Below are 24,858 nucleotides of genomic sequence, written 5' to 3' on the forward strand. Positions count from 1 at the left end.
ATATTTCATTATTTTAAATCATCTATCACGTAACCTGTTCGTTACTTTTACAGAGCAGTTGTTACCCAGCGGTACAGCACCGAAACTTGGGTTTGTAGGTCATGGGTTCGATTCCTGAGATACAGTATTATTTACACTTCATGCATTAATCACCACAGGTCACAAAGAAGATTCCAGTAGATAGGCGGCAGGTTTTCTTTGTACTACAATACCATACTGCAATCTCCAACCTGTCAGCCAGGCGACGACAACTTGCGCCCATCATTCCTATAATTCGACAGAAAAGTCGTGCAGGCTGCAACAAAAGTAAACCAAACTCTGCAATAATAAGATTAAAACTTGCAAAAGTCAAGAAAATTAGTTAATAAGACATTAGGGGAAAAAGTATCAATTATTTAATTTTATTAAAATAACGGAAGAAATGTAAGTATATAAAATAATTATAATAAATCTGTGATTAAAAATAGTATATGATAATTAATGTTAAAAAGCTGTGATCTAAGAATATGGATGAAGAAAGGAAGAAGATTCAAGAAAAGGTCAGCAAGCGAAGAATGACAGACCATGTGAAGCATGAAAGAGAATATAGAATAAAAATAAAATAAAAACTGAAAACTTACCACTAGGCAGGTAGAACGAAAGGTCCTCAAAAACTAAAATCATTTAAAAAAGAAACCATCTGTAAAGCGTGGCATTCATGGGGTATCCCCTATAGATATCTTTAGGTGAAACCAATGCCTTGCAGCGGATGTCTAAAGCTTGAAACAGTGATTATTACATTTATTTTATCTCTCATTGATACAGGGTGATTGCTAATAGATGTAAAAGTTAAATGAGTGAATGTATAGCTGTACTAATATCCTACCGTGATATAAATGTCAGGTGGAAAGAAATAGATGCCAAGAAATCTGTTCTGAAAAATCTTGTGTGCGTTATCTGAATCTTTTCACACTATAGTAATTACTGATATTGACTGGTTCATTCTCGATAGGCTTGATCATTGTGAATATATTCGTTTATTATTTTATTAATATGTCGTCAAGAGCAAAAAAGAAACTTTATTTAACCAACGTATCGTAAGATAATGATATAAATATAGCAACGTATAATGCGTTTATATATGTGGAGCATGAAATTTGCTATCAGATGTTTTGTTCGTTATAACAAATTGTATGCTGTACGCAATGATGATATATCTTCACGCAACCAATGTTGCTGGTCTGTTAATTTTAAGTATCACAGATAACATATAGTATTGTGTTATAAAAAAAAAAACATTTAAAAAGTCAAAGCGGTCGTTATGCAGCATTTAAATTTTTTATTTTGGTTTTGGTGAAATTTATTTTTTCGTATTACAGAGGTGATTACACCAATATATTTCGCCTCGTAAGTCCACTACCAGCAGTGGACGTATCAAGACTGATGATGATAATGATAGTTCATTTTCCTGATGCTCGAAATATTGCACGAAAGTTTTGATTAATTTTCGTTATTTAATTAAAATGTCTTGCAATTCAAAGTCGAAGCTCTGACCTTCGTTCCAGGTCATAAAAAGCTCCCATCTGTCATTGTTCCTCTTCTTCTTTCCAGCCATAATCACCGATCCTGCTCTTCCATCATCCATCAACTCAATTTGTTGTTCGTTGAGTGTTAATTTAGATATTTTAACATGCACATTATTTCCACTATTATTAAAATTATTGCCATGTAGAGCGTAAATATTGTCTATATAAAAATCAAGGAAGTGTATACAAAGATGTAATGTTGAGTAATTTTTACCTAATTTAAAGACAAATTAGATAATGATTCGTGAGTATTTAAATATAGAATTTGTTTTGCATCCGTCATGTGCTCGTATACTCTGGGCGTAGATTTAGATTTATATCTTTCTAGATATAACTTTCATTTCTACTTAATCTTATATAACATTTACGTAGATTAATTATTTGTTTGTTACAATCAGAGATTTGTTATTTCTATGCCTCACTATCAAAGTAACTACTAGGTCTCTTAATTTTTTTTTTATAGTAATTCAATAGTATACCTAAGTAAAAATGTATATGGAATTGTCATTACTCACAAACAAATTGGGTACACGGGTAGCAACTTCCTCTGCGTAGAAAACACCACATTGCGGTCTCCAATCTGTCTGTCAATCGTGGTGATTATGATATATCCCCCTTACGTATCTTTACTCATCGGTCTATGATTTTATATTTATCGCAGAAATAACCCTAGTTGTAAAAAATGCACTATGTTCAGCAATGGTAGCCCAACTTCAGGTTCGATTTCTGACATGCAGTCTTACATAATTCACACTTTGTGATTTACTTATATATTAGATGAGAAATAGCTCCACTGCGATCGACAAATCGCCCGCCAATCTTTGGAAAGACCGATGCCTTGAAGTTGGCCTCTATGGGTTAAAACGGCCACGATGAAATTTGTGTGAATAAATATCTAATTTTGTTTATGTTCCGCAGCGTTGAACAATGAAGAACAAAGTATATATATATATATATATATATAGTATCAACAACAGAGACAGGTGAAGATGCTCACCATCCGTTTAGGTACTAAAGAGAGGCGATTATCGTTGTCCCGTTGAACAAAAGACACCCTTGGGCTTTACAACAGCGTCCATGACGTGGTGGTAGCAATATTAGATCACACGAACTTGTGCGTGTATCTCTATAGACTCAAGACGCGATCTAAAGATTCATCAATGTGGCAAATACGACAACCGCCGCCAGATACCTGATGATGGCAATATGGAGAATGGATGAGAAGGTGGTCGCACGAATCCTAATTTTGAAAACAGGACATGGAAAACCGTGAGCAAAAAAAAATTTTTTTTTTGAAAAATTGAACGTAAACGTAGAAACAAAGGCACGGATGCCAATGTGTGTGAAATATAGATTTTAATAATATTAAAAAGATATAAACAAAGAGTCACTGACCAGTATGCGGCCTACGTAAGTATGAATCAAATGTAGCCGATGACGAAACCGGCTCCGATTTACTCTCATATCAATTCGGTTCATCAATTTTATTATAACGGCCACTTAACATGACTCTCGATACGAAATTGCGTAATATCCTTTCAGGAATACTCATTGCCCGTTGGTTATATAAGCACTGAAAGCAGTGTAATAATTTCGTGGCCACACTCCCAATTGTGTAGTAATGATCGTAAAAGTGAAACGTAAATGTCTCACGGCCTTAATCCCAAGTGGATGACACTGTGATAGCATTTAGACAGATCGTAAAAATACAATTTACGATCAATGTATTTTGTATCGCGTAACAAGATTTAATACATAACGAAAAATAATAAAAATTTAAAAGTATGTATATATAACAGATGAAATAGAAATTGTAATAGTTAAGGTATATGGATAAGAAAGAATGATATGGAATAAAAGGAAAAATGGATATGAAAGGAAAACAAAGTAGAATTGTTGACAAAAAAAAAATAAAGCAATGAAAGATCATAGGAAAAACGATAGAAGAGCGCGAAATAAAAACAAAGTCCCTGTACCACAATAGTTAGAGGTACGAGGGGTCCCCATAGCAGAGGCCGTAAAAAAACAGATAAGATACATAAAAAGGAGAGAAAAATACAACTAATGAAACAAAACTAAGTGCACCTTATGCTGCTTTACTTATTCCAATCAGCAGCATAAAGATTGGAGTCAAGTGCCGAGCTGAATTTGGATCTTTGCTCACTAAATTTCCAGTCTCCGTCATCTGTTTGTGATTTGGTGGTCTAACCTGACTACGTGACCGACAAATTCCTGTACGCGGTCAGATAGTATAAAGTCTGGTTAAAGTTTTAATAGCGTAGAATATACCACCAATGAGTATATTCTTCAGAAAGCAATGTATAAAATTTAAAAAAAAACTCGATATCTCAATGGAACTTCTTCAAGATCCTTATTTCAATCCGACATCTGTATATGGTTAAAAGGAGGCAATTGACAAGTTTTTAACGAATTTTAGAAATATATAACCTGTAGAAAGATTTTTAAGTCAAAAAAAGGTTGTGAACATACATTCTTTATAGAACGCGTTAAATAATCTTTTGTGTGGAATTGGTAAATTTCGTTTTAAATTGACATTTGCGTAAGAAATATTCTTACCAAATTTGCAGTCATTGTGGTTCCATAGATCTAAATAAGTCAGTACATAGGTGAAAATATCTTGTATATATAACTATACATAATGTTTATTGGTGCTTTTCGATAAAAAGACATGCTTGTGATTATAAACACGATGTCTGAAGTATATTATTTGTTTGAACTTACGCTAGTAACCATTTTGGCTGTGTGCAGTTTAATTGACTTCGCGGAAACAGGAGGTCTGGAAGCTAAAAACTTTACTCTGGCAGATCGCATCTCAGTTACAATAACGTTTGCATGAAATAGGACTATATCACTGTAGGTATATAATGCTGTGACTGTTTTTTTACCTCCCGTTCCTTTTTTCTGCCTTCTTTCTCTATCTTAATGGAAGCGATAGTGGCCTTCTGTAGACAAGACTCTAATGTATTAAAAAGTCTAATCTAAACAAACCTGTGATATTAAAAGATAAGGATAGAAAAATGTAAGAATAAAATAAGGATTAGAAATAAAATTGTACCTAGCCACCTAAGAGTAAAAAAGGTGAAGAAAGGAAGGCGATGAAAGCAAGAAGGATGAAAAAACAAAAAAAAAATTGCAAGGTATTGTGAAGGATAAAAGGAAAAAATAAAAGATATTGAGAAGAATGAAAGTGAGTGTAGAATAAAGATAAAACCCTTAAAAAATTATTTGTAAATAAAGTCCCTGTCCCAAACAAAATAGGGATACGAGAGGTTTCAAATAGCGGGGGCCATTAAAAAAAAAGATAGTGGCCTTCTCTATTCTTTTATCTATCCTGCATATAGTTTCAAAGCGAAGCCCTCAAAATGCGGGGCATTTTGCTACCAGGTGAATCACGGTCTGGTCCACGCTCAGTTCAAAGAAGCACAAGGGATCCTCCATAAACTTAAACCTAAGAAGGTACTCAGAGAAACCCTCGTGCCTCTTGTATGTTGTGTATTGTAGAAGAAGCTAGGACTACTCGACGGTCGGGAGCGAAACGGGTCGACCCTGACCGCTTCTCTTGAACGCGGGCGATCTGACACGATGTCATATATATTAAAACTCAAAAATTAAAAAGAAAATCTTGCTCTGCAAAGTTGTTATACATAAGTTTTACATTACATGAAATAATAGCGTTAAAACAAATACGAAACCCTATATATAATATTTTTAAAACAACCTTAGTTGTATCTTCAAAAGAATTAACAATCTTAAATACGATCCCATCGTATATATATCACAGATACTTCCCACTGCATCTGAATCGCCTTTCAAATCGTAATGTCTTGAAATAATGCGTTCAAATGTACTTTTACATCTTCGTATACCTTAGTAATTACGTAATAAAGTTTATATTCGTTTGACAGAATTGTACAATGATTTGCCTCGCTTATGGATTATCTTAAAGTATTGCATATGTATTGATGATTTAACATTTCTTACAAAATGTATAGTGAACGGTTTATATTTATATCTAATCTGTGACAAAAAAGTAAGGTAAAATTGTCATTTAGAATTACCGAGCATTAGGACGGCCAGTAATTTTCCTAAGTTAGTAAGGCTGTCTATAACATTTGCCAAGCGTCTGTTTGTCAATAGATTTAATTATCTCCAAGCTTTTCTCGTTTTTATTAAATGTTTCAATTTTTGGAAAAAAAACCGTCAAATACTCGACTCATATTCGCCAAACTCAATAGGTCAATCTGGGAACGCTATTTTGACACGACTAGAGAAAAAACCGAATAGAAGGTCTTTAAGGCTATATCAAAAAAGACTGTTCCGACTGTTTCAAAATTGGAAAAAGCGTTGACAAAAGTGCGTTGTATCATATGTACTAATTAATAGAGGATAAAATTCATCTAGAAGAATCAACGAAGAATTTACATTTTTTAAACAAAATCACAGTGTTAAATCAAAAGACAAATTTTAATATTAAACTGAAAACAATTTAATTATCGTTGTTATCATTGTTTCAGCAGTAGATCTTCCACTACTAGATATAGGCCACCCACGTTCGAAATCAATAAGATTTTCTTTTTACCCAAAAGACAAAGATCATACCTTACATAACCTCCTCTCATGATCGCGACGATGTCTGATCTTGTACTGCCTGCATCCAACGACCTTCGACTTATCAAGGACATCTGTCAACTTTGTGTCTTTGTTCTTCTTCTGTTCTTCGCTGTGCTTGCCGGCACGCGGTCCACTGCCATCCCAACATATCAATCCATCATAATCAGGACTATTTTGGTTACTTTATTTCGTTTACGACTTTCTTTTTTCCTGAATCGTTCGCATAGAGAAATTCCCAGTAAAGCACTTTGAGTCACTGGGCAATGTGGCCAGAAGTCAGAGACTGACAACTCACATTTATAATAATATACTAGCTGATCCCGCAAACGTTGTTTTGCAAAAAAAATTAAAGTTTTTAATTTACAAATGTAAGATAAGGGTTGATCGTAGAGGGGTGAAAATTTAGATTTGTATGTATTTTTGTATGCTGTATCATAATAAAATATATACCAAAAAAATTGTCTAAAAATTAAAAATAAAATTTAGGGGTGGACCACCCTTATCACTTAGGGGTATGAAAAGTAGATAGTAGCCGATTCTCAGACATACTGAATAGGCATATTAAATTTGGTAAAAAGCAGTCAAGCCGTTTCAGAGGAGTTCAAGTTCGAACACCGTGACACGAGAATTTTATATATTAGATATGTGTAAATACTTTTACTATCAATATAATATAGAATGCAAATGTAAATCTTCTTTTTATTAGTTATTGAGATTATTTGATGAATTTATTTAATTTTAATGTATTATTTAAATATTAACTTGAAATCTAGTAACATATTGATTTTACAAATAAAATGTCATTTTGTATATATTTCATCAATTTATGTTTCTATTTATTATAATATTAAAATGAAATAAAAAAAGCAACAATAAATGTCTCTATTAGCAGAATTAGAATATTTTAAAGCGCTTTTTAAATTTATTATACATTCATTGTTTATTTTTTTAAATGAATGCGGAACGTTACTGGATATATTTAAAGTACGACATATTTCTAGATACTTCTACAACTCTGTGATCACTCTCTTTGTTTCTTTTTGCTAAAGAAGTCCATTGAATGGATGTATGAAAGAAATAACCGCTTGTGAGAAGACTGGTGTTTGTTCTTCTTATTTTTTCTTTAATTTGTGATTTATATTCCTTTTTTGAATCTTTATGTAAGATAATGATTTAAATAGATCAATATGGAATAGTTTTTAATTACTTTCATGTTTTAAATGTCTAAAATCGAAATTTAAAATGTTTTTTTTTTTAATTTGTACAGATGTCTGATGCAGCTATGCAAACTTTTTGCTCGTGTCATATATTATAATTATATATTACTAAGCCACAATTAAATTCAGATAAAATAAAAAATGAATAAATCATTAGATGCGCAATAAAGAATTGGTTAAGGAAAAAAATAATGATCGTTAGATTAATAAATAACATTATTGCAATACAGCACTGGCTGATGTTGATAAATAAAAATAAAAAGTAATAAATTTTGAACTTTTACGTAACGTTCGGTGAATGTATAGCGCGGGTCGAGTGAGATGTGGACCGCTTCTCGCACTGTTTCCATTGTTACAGACGTCACGATATTACACAGGAGTTCGTACATACAATACTAATGGTAACAAAGTTGTTGAAAATACACTAGCGGCATTTATTATAACAATTCATTTGTAATAAATTAACATTATATTTTTTTAAATTAAATAATTATTATTAGGCTGACCGGAAAGTAATATCGTTTCAGTCTATATATTTTACAGAAAAACTGATTGATTTTTACGACACCGGCATTGATTTTGTATACTATATGGCAAAAGGTTGTTAATAACGAAGGTGAATATATTGTTGATTAGAAAAAAAATTGTTAAAAATGTAGTCGTGTGAATTTAACTTAAGAATGCGTCATAACTTTCTGGGCCTCTTGATAAATTGAAAATTATCTATATCTACATTTATATTAGTGCAATTTAGTTTTTTTTATGCCAGTCGTTTAGTTATTGCGAAATTAAAGACAAAATTAAATATCATAACAGTTATGATACTTTGTGGTACAAAATTTATTCATAGTGTACATGTGTGACATTTTGTATATGAAATATTTTAAAGATTTTTTTTTAATTATGTGCAGCTGAAACTGCCCTCTATTCATGTCTATCATCTCCATCCAAAGGTTGTCTTCTCCTTTTACCTGTATACAATTTTTTTAGTCATTATCTATGTCATTTTATTACATTTCCATTTTGATTTATTTCTATAGTTTTGGTGTATAATAAATCGTAAATATATAAATATAATTAAAAATAAATAAAAAACTTCATAGTGAGTAACCGAACAGTTCTTAATGTTTACATACTGGTGTTTACAATTTCGAATCGTATGTTTACAAGTCGTATTATATAAACTATGTAATACTATATTTATGACCTAAATTATAATAGAAAATGCATAATGCTAACTGTGATATTTTAGGACTGATGTCGTAAAATATATATGATGTTTAAAATACATCTCTGAAATATATTTAATAGATATATTAACTATAATTTCATGTAAATATCACACGAATCAGATATGAAGAGATATACAGAAGAACAAAGGTAGCTTGAAAAGTTACTCATCTAAAGTGGCAGGGTAGCTGATAGCAAAAGGTCAAAGATTCTAAAGTGGTGACCACGAACTGGCAGACGCGATGGTAGGCTTCCTACCATGATTGGTGATCCCAGCGATCTTTGGGCGAAGCCTATGTCTTGCTTGTATTCATAATTTAAAACTTCGAGTGCAATGGAAACGCGCACACACGCAAATCTCGCCTAGCGTCCGACTCATACCTTTCTCCGGTCGCGATGAACCGTGAATGTAATAATCTAATTGCGTGGACTCGAGATGTAACTCGACGGGAACGCACGTCGCCAATCAGAGCGGGGAAAGCCGGGCTTCGTTAGTGTGTATTGCGAAAGGCTGTCATATCGCAACTTGTGTATTACTAATCCATTGGATTGAATGTCCGAGTATGCTATATACTGATTCAACTCCAAGGACATATCGTATTGAGTTTTTATGTGTAATTTATTCTAAACTTACATGTGGGCTTTTTAATTGCGATTAATGTAACTGTCTGAACCTAGATCTCTGAGGAGTACATACGATATTGTCCCGGGACGTGAACTAATATGATTTTACGTGGAAGATTGTACTCGAATTTTATAATTTTCTTAATAAAGTTTTTAGTAAAAGTATACCGTAATATGTAACATAACGAATTTATTACAACATATATGCTATATACATATGTACGTATATTTTTATAACTAATACTGTTTTTACCTCGTGTGATAAGACCGCCCATTGTACTTTATTCTTTATTATAATGAAACTAGTTTTATATTATAAAATTTAGCTCTGTCCAAATTCGAACTCGTTATAATAAATGAAATTGTTGTATCTGTTTGTAATATAAAAATAACAGCTTAAAGTACATGCATATAAATATATATACGATACATATACCTAAATACATTTTTTTAGTTTTGTCTGACTATTTGTTTCAACTAATCTTCAAAATTTCGGGACTGATTTTGACGGGACTTATACTGGCATGTAGCTGTGTAATAAAGAGTAACATATATTAGCGTGCATATCGGTCAGGATGGAGAATCGGACAACATTTATTCTTTGTTTTTTTTTTTGATTATTTAGTTTTTTTATTGTATATTTAGTTTTTTTATGATATAGCGTACAAAAATAAATACAACCCTAAATTTTCACCCCCTTACAGTCAACCCTTGTTTGTTATATATATATAGAAATCCTCGCAAAATTAATAAATATATTTCACTTTTAATCCATATATAAAATGATAAAACCGGACAATTTGAACAGCAAATGTAACTATTATTTCAATTATTTAAATAGAAAATAAACATGTCCGTTATATTTAAATTATTTAAATAGTAAATAAATATGTCCATTTACCAAAGAACATGTCAAATAAAAAAATAATATTCGACAAATTATTCGTTCAAGTTAACTGACTACTTTAAAAAAAGAAGACATAAAACGTCTTGCTATTTCTGTCTAGCGATTAAAACGATCGCATCCTTATTTGGGAGTCACATCACGTCTTCTTATATCATGATGACCTTATATAGTATATGTTGGTACTTTCCCACTAAACATCGTTTCGACATAGAATCATTTTATTAGTTTTTTATACGATCAAACCTGATGTAATAAAGGCGATCTACTTAAATTATTTCTATCCTATATATAAAGAACTATATCGTAATTTATGAGACGTGTCGACGTGTATATGTGGAATTGGTTAACATCCTGTATAAAGTGAACATTTTGAAATATGTCACTTTAATTTTTATCTACAGAAATGCGTCATGCATATAACTTCTGCTAGTAAAGTCTTCAGGGACTAATAGTAAACAATAATTATTTTTTTATATGTAGCAATGAGAATTATGAAAACGGTTTATGTTTACGTATTTATATTATGTTAATAGAGCACACCATACATTAAGTGACTGCAAAAATAAAATAAATAAAAAAATCTACAGACACTAACATAGAAGACATGCGCCAAATAAAGTGTCTGACAGGAGAGCTATCAGCAATTTTGGACATAGGCTTTGGTATGATTTAAATTAAAAAGAGGCTTTTTGGTCGATAAATTCCTTATATGACCGAAACTCCGTCGCATTGATCGGTGCACTGATATGGAAATCAAAGAAAGTTGAATGATGATAATAATAGGCAAATACTTAACAATCCATGTTTTTGGCGTGGACTGTACATCGCTTGTTCTCGTGTATGAACTGCATAACCTTGTTTTATTTACGAATCAGATAATTTAACTAAAAACAGTGTATCAAAAAGCATTACAATGCATATGTTTTTTTAATTATTTATTTTGTTACGAATTTATTATTTACGACCAATACGGGGAAAAAAATTTCATGCCTTAATCATCATTTCTACAAATGAACATAGCTTACCACCATAGGCTTCCAATAACTTCGGTAGGGCGAGTCCAGCATCCTACCAAAGAATAAAAATTAACAAATCAAACAAGCTCGCTAATCGACAAATGAAGTCTGCAACAAAGGCATTGTTTCTAGCCACGTGTCATTGAACTTTGACATTGTAGTGAGATGAAGTCACAGCTCCGATGCACGGTTAACTTCTGTGCTGCGTTCACATTGACGGAGGGCGGGTCAGTAGCTAAACACATGCGAATTAGTTCTCGTTACACCCGATGACAAGTCAATAAAGTCACATTTGCACACGAACATACACAATTGCAAAGTACAGTAACAAAATGGCGTTACTACTATGTAATATTAGATAGTTAACTTTTATAAAGACAAAGAAATAATTATAATAATGATCGTATAAAGACTAAGTTCAAGACCGTTCTTCGTGGCGGTCTTTGGAGGCCTATCCCTTGCAGGAGACATTGGCTGATATGTAAATGATGAGCATAAAAATTTTTATGTTTATTTATTTACATAAGGAAGCAATACCAATGTTTTAGGTATACAGAACTAAATCTTCTAATACCTTATCTTCGCATAAAAGGAAGCATCTGAGACCAAAAAAAAATATTTTAATAAGTTTTCATATATAACGAATTAGCGAAATTACTTGCTTTCCTAACATTTACGTAACGGTTTATTTGCCGAAGTAATTTTAAACTCACATCAACAATACTTTCCATCCATTGTTCAAGTCGCTTAGTACGCCTAAACGCTCCCGCCATGTCACACGATGTCTATTCACTATACAGAATACTTAACTGATAGAGTTTAATAAAATAAGCTAATTATCGAAAGTTAGTTAAAATAAAAGCTACTAAGTTAAATGTCGCAGGTAGTTGGTTGATGACTCCAGTGCAAGACTGGACATCGTGATGATTTTTGAGGAAGCCTATTCCTTTTAAAAGGTGTCTACCAAGTGCCATGATTAACGTGATTGAAGGTTAATAAGATAAAAAGACATTACTATATAATATAACACCATAATTGTTTGTCACATTAAATTATTGATTTTAAAATAACTTAGATGATTGTCGAATTTTATTTTGTATAAGGGGATATAATCGCCATGCTTGGCAGATGAGTTGGCGATATAAGTGTGGTATTATTATATTAGGACGCTGCAGCTGTTTTTCTGGAAAGTAAGACTTTTATCGTACAACACCCATGAGAGGAAATGGGGTATGACAATTCTATGCTCATATGGCTAAGAATCAAAATCATATCTAAGATATGCTCGTTCGAAGTGACAATGGGCGGGGTATTTCGCTCGTAGAACTGATGGCTATTAGACCTGAAAGGTTTTCAAGTGGCGACCACAAGCCAATTGACGTGGCATGGTCGTTAAATTTGCGAAATCGCTACTCGCAAGATTGATCTCGTAGTGATTTTTTGGGAAGGCATAAGCTTTGCAGTGAAACTATTGACTGAAAAGAAGTCGGAAAATAAATTTGTCGAATTATTTGTGACTTTATCGAGTTATTCATGGTATGCCTAAGTAAGAAAAGGACCAATATTTAACCACCTCCGCACATGCAGTGGCTGTAGTGCAACAAAGTGCACCGCCCGCCAGCCCGCTGATAAATGCGTATGCGGCAAACAATGCGAATTACACAACTGTCACCGTCAAATCACTCAACACGTGTTTCACCCCTCCACGGGACATCTTCAGGAGTTATGTTACAATGATTAGTGCCAAACACAGAGTGTAAAGTAACGCCTGATTCCATTGAATATGGAATTCCTATTATATTTTTTTATTTTTTTTGGTCTCTGTTTTGTAATTACTCTATGCTACCTGTGTCAGGCATGTTTATTGTTAGCGGTAAATGTTAGAATAAGTGATTAACATTGAAATAAGTTTATACATATGAGCTATTTTAAAAAGCTTTTAGCATAACATCACGCGTGTTATTCTAATCAGTACAGGCAGGATATAAAAAAAGTGAAAAAGTTTATTCATCGCACAGGTTGATTGGTTACAATTTAGGTAGATAGACTTTAATATTAAATATGGTGCATTAATTTTAACAGATCAATGACACCTGACAGTCCAATGAACAAATATTGAACAATAATTAATTTTAATACGTAGTAATCCGGATTTAATCTAGGATCTCGTTGATGCCCTCCAACAAGATGGATAGATCTAGTTAAAACTGCCACTATTATTTGTAATAAATCTGACTGAGTGAGAAAATTCATTTATTGAGTTTCAATAAATAAATTATCTCACTGACTCCCTCTCACTCTCCGGCACCGCGCTACATGGCGATAGCGTGAGCAGTAGAGAACCAGAGTGCACGACTAAGAAGAAGAAAATGAACCCTTTTCGTACTATATCATCATTGGTGCTTCTTTCTGTTCATGTTATGTGTGCTACTTTCATTCAGGATATTTCCAAATCCTCATCCCTTTTTCATTCCTCAGTCATATAGATTAAACCTGTGCTTTCAAGAGTCTCACTTTGATTGCAATTATGTTTCTGTCTTTTTTCTCTCTCTCTCTCTTTTCTTCGTATTTTTTATTAGCAACAATTCTAAATATTCTCTTTGAATTTCCCATGGTAACAGATCATTGAGCCCATTGATACGCAAGTACATCATTAATAAATAGTCTTTTTTTAAAAAAAGAACATTGTAATAGTGTGAAGATTACAAGGCCGTTATTTCAATTTGAAGATGACTTAAAAAAAATGGCGTAAATTTGAAATAACTAAGCAAGACAAATTACGAATGGCCAGTGCCACAAGTTACATATTTAAAAGTAAACCTGTTAACATTGCTGAAACCTTGGCACAGTTTTAAATTACACTTTTTTATAAATGTAATTTAATTTAAGCACTTATGATCGAATCATGTTCATTTGACACTAAAAAAAAATTAATTATATTTCTTAACTTGCTTTTAGATGATTTTCTTAAAAATCATGGTTTATTGAAAGCTCAACTAGTTTATATATGCTGGTTGGAAATATATATAAAAGTTCTTTAGGAATGGATATAGTCGTTTGTATAAAGTGATCCCACAAAAGTTATTATTTCTGTTCGAATATAACAATCAAAATTCGTAGTATAAAGTCTACAAGGACAGATAATAAACAATAATTAATTTTGATATCTAATAATTTTTACACAAGATACCATGCCCTATAGAAGGTACTTACATATAAGATATAGTAAAACACCAAGAACAACGGTACCTGACGTAGTTCGAAGTATTGCTCATCTATTTCAGATCTACTGCAATGGGCGAAGCATATCGTTCGTGCAATGAAGGCTACAAACCGGAAGGTTCTAGAATGTAGACACAGCATTGGTAGACTCTCCAGTAAATGGATCGTCGATATAGTTAAGGTCGTGGAAGTCACCGGATACGTGCAGCTTTTGGTCATTGTAGCTATATTTGGTAGGAGGAGTATGCCTTGTAGTATGCACCTATTGACTAATATAATGATGAAATCCCTTAATAGCTAGCGAGTTACGCTACTCAGTAAAGACCAAGGGACGTCCTGAAGACGTTCTCCTCACGCCCATCAGAGGGTTCCCTCAGAATACTTGCAACACTGCAAGTGCACATCACTCAGCATCATCAGCAACCACTGCATCTGCAACACTTTACACTGGTCGTCGCGTTCTATATAACAAAACAAAACATCACCCACCACGTCACAACACCCGTTTATAGTGAGCGGCCGCCCGCTCCCTAACCGCGAACAACCTAGGCGAACCGAGGTTGGATCCGGATCCCTCTTCGGTTCGCCTGTGGTCCACGCTGCCGTCCCAAGCCGCAAGCACACTCCAGCAACACACCCTGTCGAAGCTCTACCGCGAAGAGCCTTAACAACGTGCGAGCGTCCCCATGCAACTGGTAGGCGCCCCATCAGCTTTTAGTTTCTAGTTTTAAATCTAGTTCACCGACCCTTCCGCTCCGTGAACTCAGTACCGATGTAATTGTAAAAGCCTTAGAGCTAACAGCATTAACATCTTCAGAAACAATAGATAACAATAGATAATGATGATAGTTCTAAGCATTACAGGAATTTCTGTAATAAGTTACTAAAAATATGTTTTTTTCATGGTCCCTGTTTTCGGGGACCTCTTATTCATGTGTAATAGGGACTTCATTTACGCATGTAAAAAAATAATTTTTTCACAGATTTTATTATTTGCGTTCCCAGAATACTACATGTTTACATTTTGCCCTGTTTAACTTATTTTGATTTTTGTTTTCCTATTTTCTTTACATTCATCACAGATTTAGGTATTTATCTTGTCTAGTCTTACACTTTTGATTTATTTTTGCCAGCTTGTTCCTTTTTAATAATATCTCCTATGAACCTTTTGCAAAAACCTGGAATAATTCCGCGACTTTACTTGTTGTTATTAACATACTTAAATGACATTGATAATAGATATAACATATTTTGCTTAGTTTCATTAGATTTAGTTTTTATAATATATTAATAATATGACCAGGGCTACGTATTAAAATAATCATGGTCATCATCATTTCAGCTGTCAGATGTCCACTGTTGAACATGGGCCTCACCTGTAAATATGAAATAGAACTGGTCATTCATACAACCTTAACAAGGTCCACGCTTGTCCATCCGTGGTCACCACTTTCCATTAAGGCCCTAGCCGCCATCTGTTCTTCACATGTGACCTGCTTACTACCATTTCAATTTACCACTGGGCGTCTACTTTCATTCTATGTCGTTTACTTTCATTGGCCTTCGGATCTCCTCACTCCGTCATAGTCAAGATATATGTATATCTACGAGATATATGTAGGTTAATATGGTATATCTACGATAGTAAATGCTTGTCTAGAAGAAACCTATTCACTTTTGTCTTTAAGACTATATTTAACAAGAATGAATGAAAGAATGAACGAAAGAACAGAATGATAGAGATTGTGATGAATGGAAGAAGAGTATGAAAATAATAAAAAGGTAGTAAAAATTTAATAAAGAAAGTAAATCCCTGTTCCCAACAAAATGGGGGTTGGAACGAAAGATCCCTAATAGCGGAGGCCATAAAAAGATATAGCCTAGAAACAATAAAAAATATTATTTATTTATTCATAAGTATATGGCAAATATATTAAATTTTTTTATTAAATTACGGGCGTAGTGTGCATGAAAGTACAGTCAGGTCAAAAACAAAACGTGTTTTTTTTTGTTGATATTTTTGGACACCTGATTCATTATGGTATATTTTGATATCTACGATAGTAAATGCTTGTCAAGACTTAACATTATCATCACTTAACATTAGTTGAAACAGAGGTCAAATGCCTTGCCTATAAAGGATAAAAAAATGTTGTGTGGTTTACTTACTTAAATAAAATCAATTAATATATATATTATCTATTTCTTTTAAAATCAAAATACTAGACTATTTATTGAAATCTCATTTAGTTTTTAATCTGTGATCCAAATTAAACAGAATGAAGTCTAAAATCCATTTTGATTATATTCTAGACATGGTTTTAATATTATTAATCACCATGCATATATTATTAACATATTTATACAAGAAATATCTTTTATTTACAAATACACCTTTGACTTCGCATATATTTTATTTAATTAGAATTAATTTACATGAAATAAATTAGTTTTATGTCATTCTATACACGTAAAAAGCGTATTGAAATTCTAATGATTAATTAGGTTTAATGGCAATCAGTTAATTATTATTTAAACTTATTTCTACATTATACACACTAAAAGGTTTCCTATTCATTAGTGATTTCTCAAGACAACGAAATATCTCTTTTATTCATATGTATTATCTAAAATTAAAGACTTTTGGGTATATGAGGTACAACTTTTCTAACAACATACATATATGTGACATACATCGAAAGAGTAAGTTGATAATTTTGAAATAGTCTAAAGTTAGAGATCGAAGCAGAAGTGAGATCACGAATCAGGGACAATATTTATTTTAGTGATATGTGTTACATAAAATTAATAGGTTATTTGATACATGTAGCTTACTTTTCCAACAAAAACACATGTGTTTGTGTTTATTGGAAAAGTCACAGGCAAGACACACGCACACACACACACACACGTGTATGTGTGTGCGTGCGCTCGTGTCTGTGTGTCTGTTTGTGTGCGTGTGTGTGCGCGTGTGTGTCCGTCTCTCTCTCTCTCTCTGTGTGTGTGTGTGTGTGTGTGTGTTTGTGTGTGTGTCTGTGTGTGTTTTTGAAGAGGTTTAAAAATACGTTTAGGTATCATAGAGCTTGATGGTAATGCCCCGTAAGTCGGACTATATCGAAACAACTAATTGTCATCTAAGTTGATAGACGCTCACGGATGGTCACAGACCGTCCCAATGATCAACACGATGATCGGTCTTACACTGCCCGCATCTTGCGACTTTTTGAGAACTTAACAATGACTGGATATAATAAATTGAAAATCTCAAATCAAAGTGATTCTTTATTTAAAGTGAGTCATAAGTTCAGATAAGTCAAAAGGTTGTTGTGTCATTGTGAGCTGATAAAACAAACAGTTATCGCTGCTCTACATACAATATGTCGTGTGTTCCTATAAGAATGCGATGTGTTAGTAAAAGATAGTTTATAGATTCAGCACGTACTTAGTTTTTCTAATGGCTCCTATAATTGGAGATCTCTTTTCACCTCTGTCTTGGGAGAGACAGAGTTTTTAACAATTCAATAATTTTTTCACTTCTATTTTTATTTTTCTTACTCTCCTTTTTTTCGACACAACCTCAGCGATGCGTTCCTATATTTTTCTTCTCAATATCTCACATTTTTCTTCTATAAATTACCTTTCTTGCCTCTCCTTCGCTCCTAAACATCACTGTAGGTATCCTTATATATTACAGTACATTTTAATTATTATCTCTAATTTCTAATTAATTTATTATACAAATTTTATGTTTTATAATTTAATACCTATATTCACATTTTATAAATTTATTTGATTATCTTTTTATTTTTAATTAACATGACTTAAAAATTCAGTGTACAAGAATGAAGTACAAGGAAAAGTTCCAGACCATATACGTTTGCTACAAGGCCTCCCTGACAAATTGGGGGGGGATATACCATAATCGCCACACTTGGCAGGCAGGTTGGCAATCGCAGTGTATATATATATATATATATATATATATATCCTCTGGACGCTGCTGCCCATCCTCTGGAAACTAATTTATGAGCAGTGACAATCTTATGTTATTAATGCATGAATTGTGAATTATATAAGATTGTATCCCGGGAATCTAAATCGCGACCAACGATCACGTAATAATAGACAGATGTCAATGCGCATTGGACAGTTGTTCAAATAAAATTATTCAGTGAATCAGTTTGAATAGAATACACGTCATTATTATTGTACATAAATATTAAACAAGTTCTTGCTTTCGACGTCGTGGTAGAGTTCCTGGTTTGACTCTTGCGTGTCAATTTCTAAAATTAAAATTGTTAGCGTCATATTTGTAGTTTATTGTACAGCTGTTCTTTTTTAAACGGTTTTATTTAGTTCGACCCGTACGGAATTTGTTTATTTGGGTCAAAATTAGAAATTGAAATTTAAGCATCTTCCCGTTGTCAGATTGATCTGAAATTTAGTACACACATTTGATTTAGATGACAATACAATATAATAAAATCAATAACATTACAAATCTAAGATGGCCGCTGATACAAAATGGCGGATTACATATTTTTCCTTAACCCCCTCAATATGGGTATCAAATGAAAGGGCTACACTGGTAAAACGCGATGATTATGTCAAAATTTAAAATTCAAGATGGACGCCGTTCCAATATAGCGTACTAGGTACATATTTTTCCACTACCACCACAATATGGGTATCAAAAAACCGTTTAACTTAAAAGTTTTTTAAATGTATTTATTTACGTAATTTTCTTATTTTGAAATAAATTTAAGATGTTCATTTAACAATAATTTGTTAAAAAATCTTAATACATTGTAAAAAAATTTTACGATATAATAAGGCTTGACATGAATTACTCTCATCCTGTATAAAGAAAGGCGTTTAATTTTATTGAAGGCATTTCTCACGCGTTAGGAACTCAGGTAAATAAATAAGTTGAAAGGTGCCAGCCATTACAGGGAAGATCAATCCGATTCAAGTTGCTATCAAATTAGACTCTACCGGAATTCTTCTCGTGACTCAAATGGTCACTTTATATGTAGTAATCTTCTTTTTAGCTGATCGACGCCGCCCACTGTATGGCATAGGACTGTGCTACCCTTGTCCAGAGACTTCTCGAGACGCAGAGGAGGCCTACCGGCGTCTACCGGCTTGTGATCGCCACTCGAGAACCTTTTGATATGCCTCTTCAGATGAGCAAACCTTCGAGCTTCATCATTGATCTTGGTTCTTCTGTAGATCTCTTCATTTCTGATATGATCTCGCAGCAACAGAGCATAGCCTTTTTCATATTTCTTTGTTTGACCCCGAACCTTCTCATGTATATAATGATATGAATAAATGAAATACACTAAAACAATTCTGTATTCTGTAACGAAAACATCCTGAGATGATATGGATAAAGAATTAATCATAAATAATCGTAAAAAATGAACTTATAATTCTTCTTTATAGTAAAGAAAAATTAGTAAAAGAGTAAAATTTAAAATGACAATCATTCAAAAATACTAAAGCGAATTTAATTTGCCGTAACGAATCCATTGATCGATTCAAACAGTTTGCACGCGTGTAAACGTTCACAATAAACGTAATCTTCGTAAACATTATTTGCATACGAACAACATAAATCTGTAGAGTCGATTGCGATTCAATTATTTTAATGGACACAATTATTGAAGGCTTTTACCGAAAAAGTATGATACAGTTCGCTCGCAATTCGTCCTCGACGGGCGAACGCTGCTCGGCGGGCCAAAGTAAAAGTAGACGGCAGACTACCCGCTATATAAGCGACGGCCACCTCTCCAAAGCACCATACAACCACCAACAGTCACGGAGACAACACAACAATGGCCAAGTGGAGCATTGTAAGTGCAGACGGAGTGCAGTGACAGTGCATTATTAATTAACTAACCAGTGCCTCTGTAATTTGGGAAGCATGTTCAGTGACGAAAACCTCTCTCATATTACTATTCTTTTATGATAACATCACTAGAATTATATCTCATTTCTGCTCTAATTTACTTGTTACATAAATTTCGAATTAAAGTAAATTTAAAAAATGTGATGTTCCCGAATCGGTTTAAATAATTTTTTTTTTCTGTCTTCAACAGATCGCCCTCGCTTTGATCGGATGCGCCGTAGCTGAACCCCCAGTAGGGTACAGCTACTCTGCACCATCATCCCTCATCTACGCCGGAAGCAGCCACGGCTCTCCACTCAGCACCGGAGGCCACTACACCTCGGTCCCCGTCGGCCACCAAACCTCCGAAGGCTACCATATCGACCCCCATCTACTCGGAAAAATCAAGCACATCATCCTTAAAGACGAGATCCAGAACCAGGCGTACCAGTCCGCATCCTCCGGTCATGGAATCTCATCCCACTACGGCGCCCCTGCTCCGGTCTACGGCGTGCCTTACGAAAGGATCGTCGGTATCGAGCTAGACCACATCCAGCAGGGAATCCAAGTCGCCCAGTACCACCAGGCTCTTGAAGGCGGTTACGCCGGCGGCTATGCTGGTGGTTACTCCGGTGGTTACTCCAGCGGTGGTTACTCCAGCGGTGGCTACTCCAGCGGCGGACACGGCTACAGCGGTGGCTCCATCTCTTACTCCGCTCCATCCATCTCCTACTCAACCATCGGAGCTCCCTCCGGCTCTTACGGAGTACCCTCTATCTCATCCTCCTACGGCACCCCTCATCATTAAACGAAACGAAACGCTATAGTCATCTCATATCATTTATAATGTTATGAAACTTCATGTGATCGCATACTAGATGTACTTGTATTATATTTGTTGTTTAATGTAAGTTTCTGTAAATAAAAACTACTTTTTTGTAAAAAAAAAGATATGAACGAGCGCATTTTTATCTGAAACTTTCCCACGATTCAATGCAAATACGAAAGAGAAATGCCGAGACCGGTGTATGAACATTTCGTAATTATTATTCCGACTTGTTGATATGTTTACGCAATAAGCATAACACCTTGTAGGGTTGTGAAGACATTAACTTGTATAACGAATTGCAAGGTCCCTTAACCGGCCGAAATCGAGTCCGATGTCTCGTAAATAAACGCGATAAAGAAGGAGAGCTGGTCGGAAATATTTATGGGAGGCGAGAACCAAAAAAAATCTTTTAAGAACAATATCAACGAATAAAATGTTGTAAAGAACAGAATAATTTCACTTTCGTTTTTGAAATACGATTTTTTTTTAAATCAAGCTCTAGATTATAAATTTCACAATTTTAACTTCTTACTTCTAGACTCATATCTACTTTATATCAAGTATCTTGTTGATTCTTTAATTTGCACAACGTGTATTTACGTGAGTTTTCAAATTTTATTATCTTTATAAGACGTCAACTATAAAAACATAGCCTACATTATTTATTTTCGTCTGGAATCTAGATATAGATCTAGATAGATCTTTATCTAATTTTCATGTTTTGTTTAACAGAGTCCTTTAAAATTAACCCTTGCCGTAAAATTCCTTAACAGTCTAAATATAAGTCCAGTATTACTGTCCAAAATCTTTACTAGACTAGAGTGCTTTTAAATGTAGTGTTTTATTGTAATTCTATTATAGAAAATATATTATTTCTGTAGATAACATCAACCATAACAAACCTAGGTAGGTGGAAGTAGTAGCCTAAGCTAAACATTTTCCCATGGGTCCTTGTTCAAGTCTTTTTATTGACTTTAGATAAAGCATTTGACATCTGTCTCCCTTGATGCTAAACGATGATGGTCTATTATAGTACTTGCTTGCCTAGATGAAACATATCCACCAGCTGGAAACATCTAGGCTAGTAGTTTGTTAGCAATATAAAGGTTGTATCAAAACGCGTAGTACGGGTGAAAAGGAAATGAGTGAGCTTGTTTCCAAGGATTGAAAAAAAAAATAGCGAGTAGGTGAGGCAGATAAGAAATCTAGATTCTTATGTATTAGTATCCAAGTGCGAATTACGTCATCTGGTCCACTTTAGCGAAATTAGCGAATATACACGCTCGGCCGTTAATCTGTGCACTCTGCACTTTCTCCGGAGAACCGTTCCGAATCTCAATTCGCATTACGCAAACTACATCGCGGCGAACATGGGATTATCGTTTGTTCTCGTGAATTTAAAATCAATGCATTGTTTTGCATATACAGATAATAAATTTCACTTAACATTTAATCTGTATAAATAAATGAATCGATAATTTTGTTGCCAACTGCCAAAACTTGTCGAACGACACGTACAATTCAGATATATTTTTTCTCGGGATATGAACATGGAAACGCTTGGGGTTTTTCCGATAGAGTAAGGGATGAGGAAATTGGAAGATGCTGATACTGAAACAGATAGCTTTTATGACCTTAAGGTCTATTAGTCGACTTCACGAAATGCCAAACGAACGAACTAGACAAACGACTTTTTTTATATAGTTGTAATAGAATAGGCGTTTGTCTTCCATCTCGCCTGATGGAAAGTGTAGATGAAGACGAAGGTACATACCCATCCAAAAGAAATCTGTTCACTCTACTCTTAAAGGCTCCAGAGTTCAACTCGTCAGGCAAAATAGACCCGGACAGTTCGTTCCAAATCTTGGTCGACTCTCACCAAAAAACGAGCTGTCAAAACGTTTAGTTCGACTTATAGGTATGTCAACAACGTATGGATGAAACTCTTGCTTGCGAATAGTAGTCCGATAAAGGAATGGAGATGGGTCTATCAGTTCGAAAAGAGCCTTCATGCAGTTAAGATTTTTCTTTCATGGGGTTTCCTCGTTCTCCCCTGCCATGGTAAAGCATGGACTATTTATACAATTAATAATTTTAGCTTAATACTATTATTGTCATACTTCTCTTTCATGCTTCTTAATATCTTCTGTTCATTTCTCCTTTTTACCTTCAAAATATCTTGCTATCACCTTCTCTACCGGATTCCATATTTAAATTCCTTTTACTTTTATTACTCTATTTTTGCTTTTAATAATCAAAATCAAAATATTCTTTTTACGAATAGACATACAAGCACTTTCGAATCATCAATCAATTTATAAAGTCGGCATTGTTGTCTTTACAGATACTATGCTCGGAAGTCAGTTCTGCTGAGTAAAGCCGGCGAGAAACTCAACAGTTGCTCTTTACAAATATTGATTTATAAGGAATGCTTAACGGTAATAAGCTTCCTGACCATCAACAACATTTAATTCCATGCATTAACATCAGTATAGTATTCTTGGATAGATTTAATGTTGGTTGTCAATCTCTCCTAGGACTTTACATCTTAACACCGAATCACTGTTTTTTTTTTTTAATAATTTTGGATATTTTTTAGAGACAAATAAAACATTATTGTTTATACATTGTGACGCCATATGACTATATGACGACCAAAATGTGGAAAGATTCACCATTTTCGCGTGTTATTCTTACGCGGGTTCTATAATTCTTCTCTGTGTCGTTCCAATTTTAGTATATGTACTGCCGAAGCAAGTACAGTTAAGGTTATTGGAATACACTACAATCACCATCAATAGGTCTAGCAGTCCAAGTCCATTAGTGATAGTGATACGAAAAATAGTTGATGAGACTAGAACATCGCTATTTAAAGTTATTTATTCGTCGGCTCTTTGCAAGTGTAAATATTACAACACTCTTTTATGTGTGAGTGCGTGTGTGTCATACATATGACTTAAACACATATATATGTGTCGTAATATATGTAGTATATAGTTTATTTTGTGAGTGTCTTTTGTTTTATCTTTCAGGTCAAAGATGCAGTAATCAAAGATGCAAGGAATAGGCCTGTCTTAAACATATCTATGTGGGGATGTACCATATTCGCTACGCTTGATAGTCGGGTTAGTGAATGCAGTGTGGTATGGTACCCAGAGGATGCTGCTGTCCATCCTCTAGAAACTTGTTTGTAAGCAGTGACCATCGTATATAATTAATGCACAAAGTGTGAACTATGTGGGATTTTTTTCTTTTTTTATGACCCCCGCTATTGGGGGGCTCTCGTACCCCTAACTTATTGGGATCAGAGACTTTATTATTCAGTAATTTTTTCAGTATATTCTTTATTAATCACTCTCTTTCACGCGTTGCAATATCTTCCATTCTTTACTTTCGTCCTTCACAATATCTTTCGTTTTGCACTTTTATACCTTCTTTCTTTCCTCGCCTTTCTTCCATCATCTTCTTACTCTAAGGTGGCTAGGTACATTTTTTTATTTATTTATTTTGTTCTTACATTTTTGTTTTATCATTATTAATACATAACAATTCTGTACATAATTTGTCATACATTTCTATTTATTTTGTTAATATCGTTTACATGCTTTTTTTATTTCATTTCTTGTTTCTGTTCCTACACGGTTTTATTCTTATCAGAACTATATAGGATTGTATTCGAGTAATGGATCCCGCGACCTATATTCGCAAGTTTTCTAGGCTTTT

The 24,858-nt window shown here is 33.8% G+C and overlaps 1 protein-coding gene and 1 non-coding gene across 2 annotated transcripts; one reads left to right on the forward strand and one right to left on the reverse strand.

The window, feature by feature from the left end:
- The first annotated feature begins 20,206 nt into the window (after positions 1-20,206).
- LOC137930603 (prisilkin-39-like) lies at positions 20,207-21,181 on the forward strand. Its single transcript, XM_068773900.1, has 2 exons — positions 20,207-20,271; positions 20,518-21,181. Exons 1-2 carry the CDS (start codon positions 20,254-20,256, stop codon positions 21,112-21,114), a joined length of 615 nt encoding a protein of 204 aa, XP_068630001.1. The 5' UTR covers positions 20,207-20,253; the 3' UTR covers positions 21,115-21,181.
- Positions 21,182-23,790: 2,609 nt separating this feature from the next.
- On the reverse strand, positions 23,791-23,896 carry LOC137930704 (U6 spliceosomal RNA). Its single transcript, XR_011108913.1, has one exon. It is a non-coding gene; the product is annotated as a U6 spliceosomal RNA (small nuclear RNA).
- Between the last annotated feature and the right edge of the window lie 962 nt (positions 23,897-24,858).

This window comes from Battus philenor, unplaced genomic scaffold, assembly GCF_028537555.1.
Source record: "Battus philenor isolate CCGP_79_NKW_IND1 unplaced genomic scaffold, ilBatPhil1.0.hap1 SCAF_6, whole genome shotgun sequence".
In the NCBI taxonomy this organism is placed as follows: domain Eukaryota; kingdom Metazoa; phylum Arthropoda; class Insecta; order Lepidoptera; family Papilionidae; genus Battus; species Battus philenor.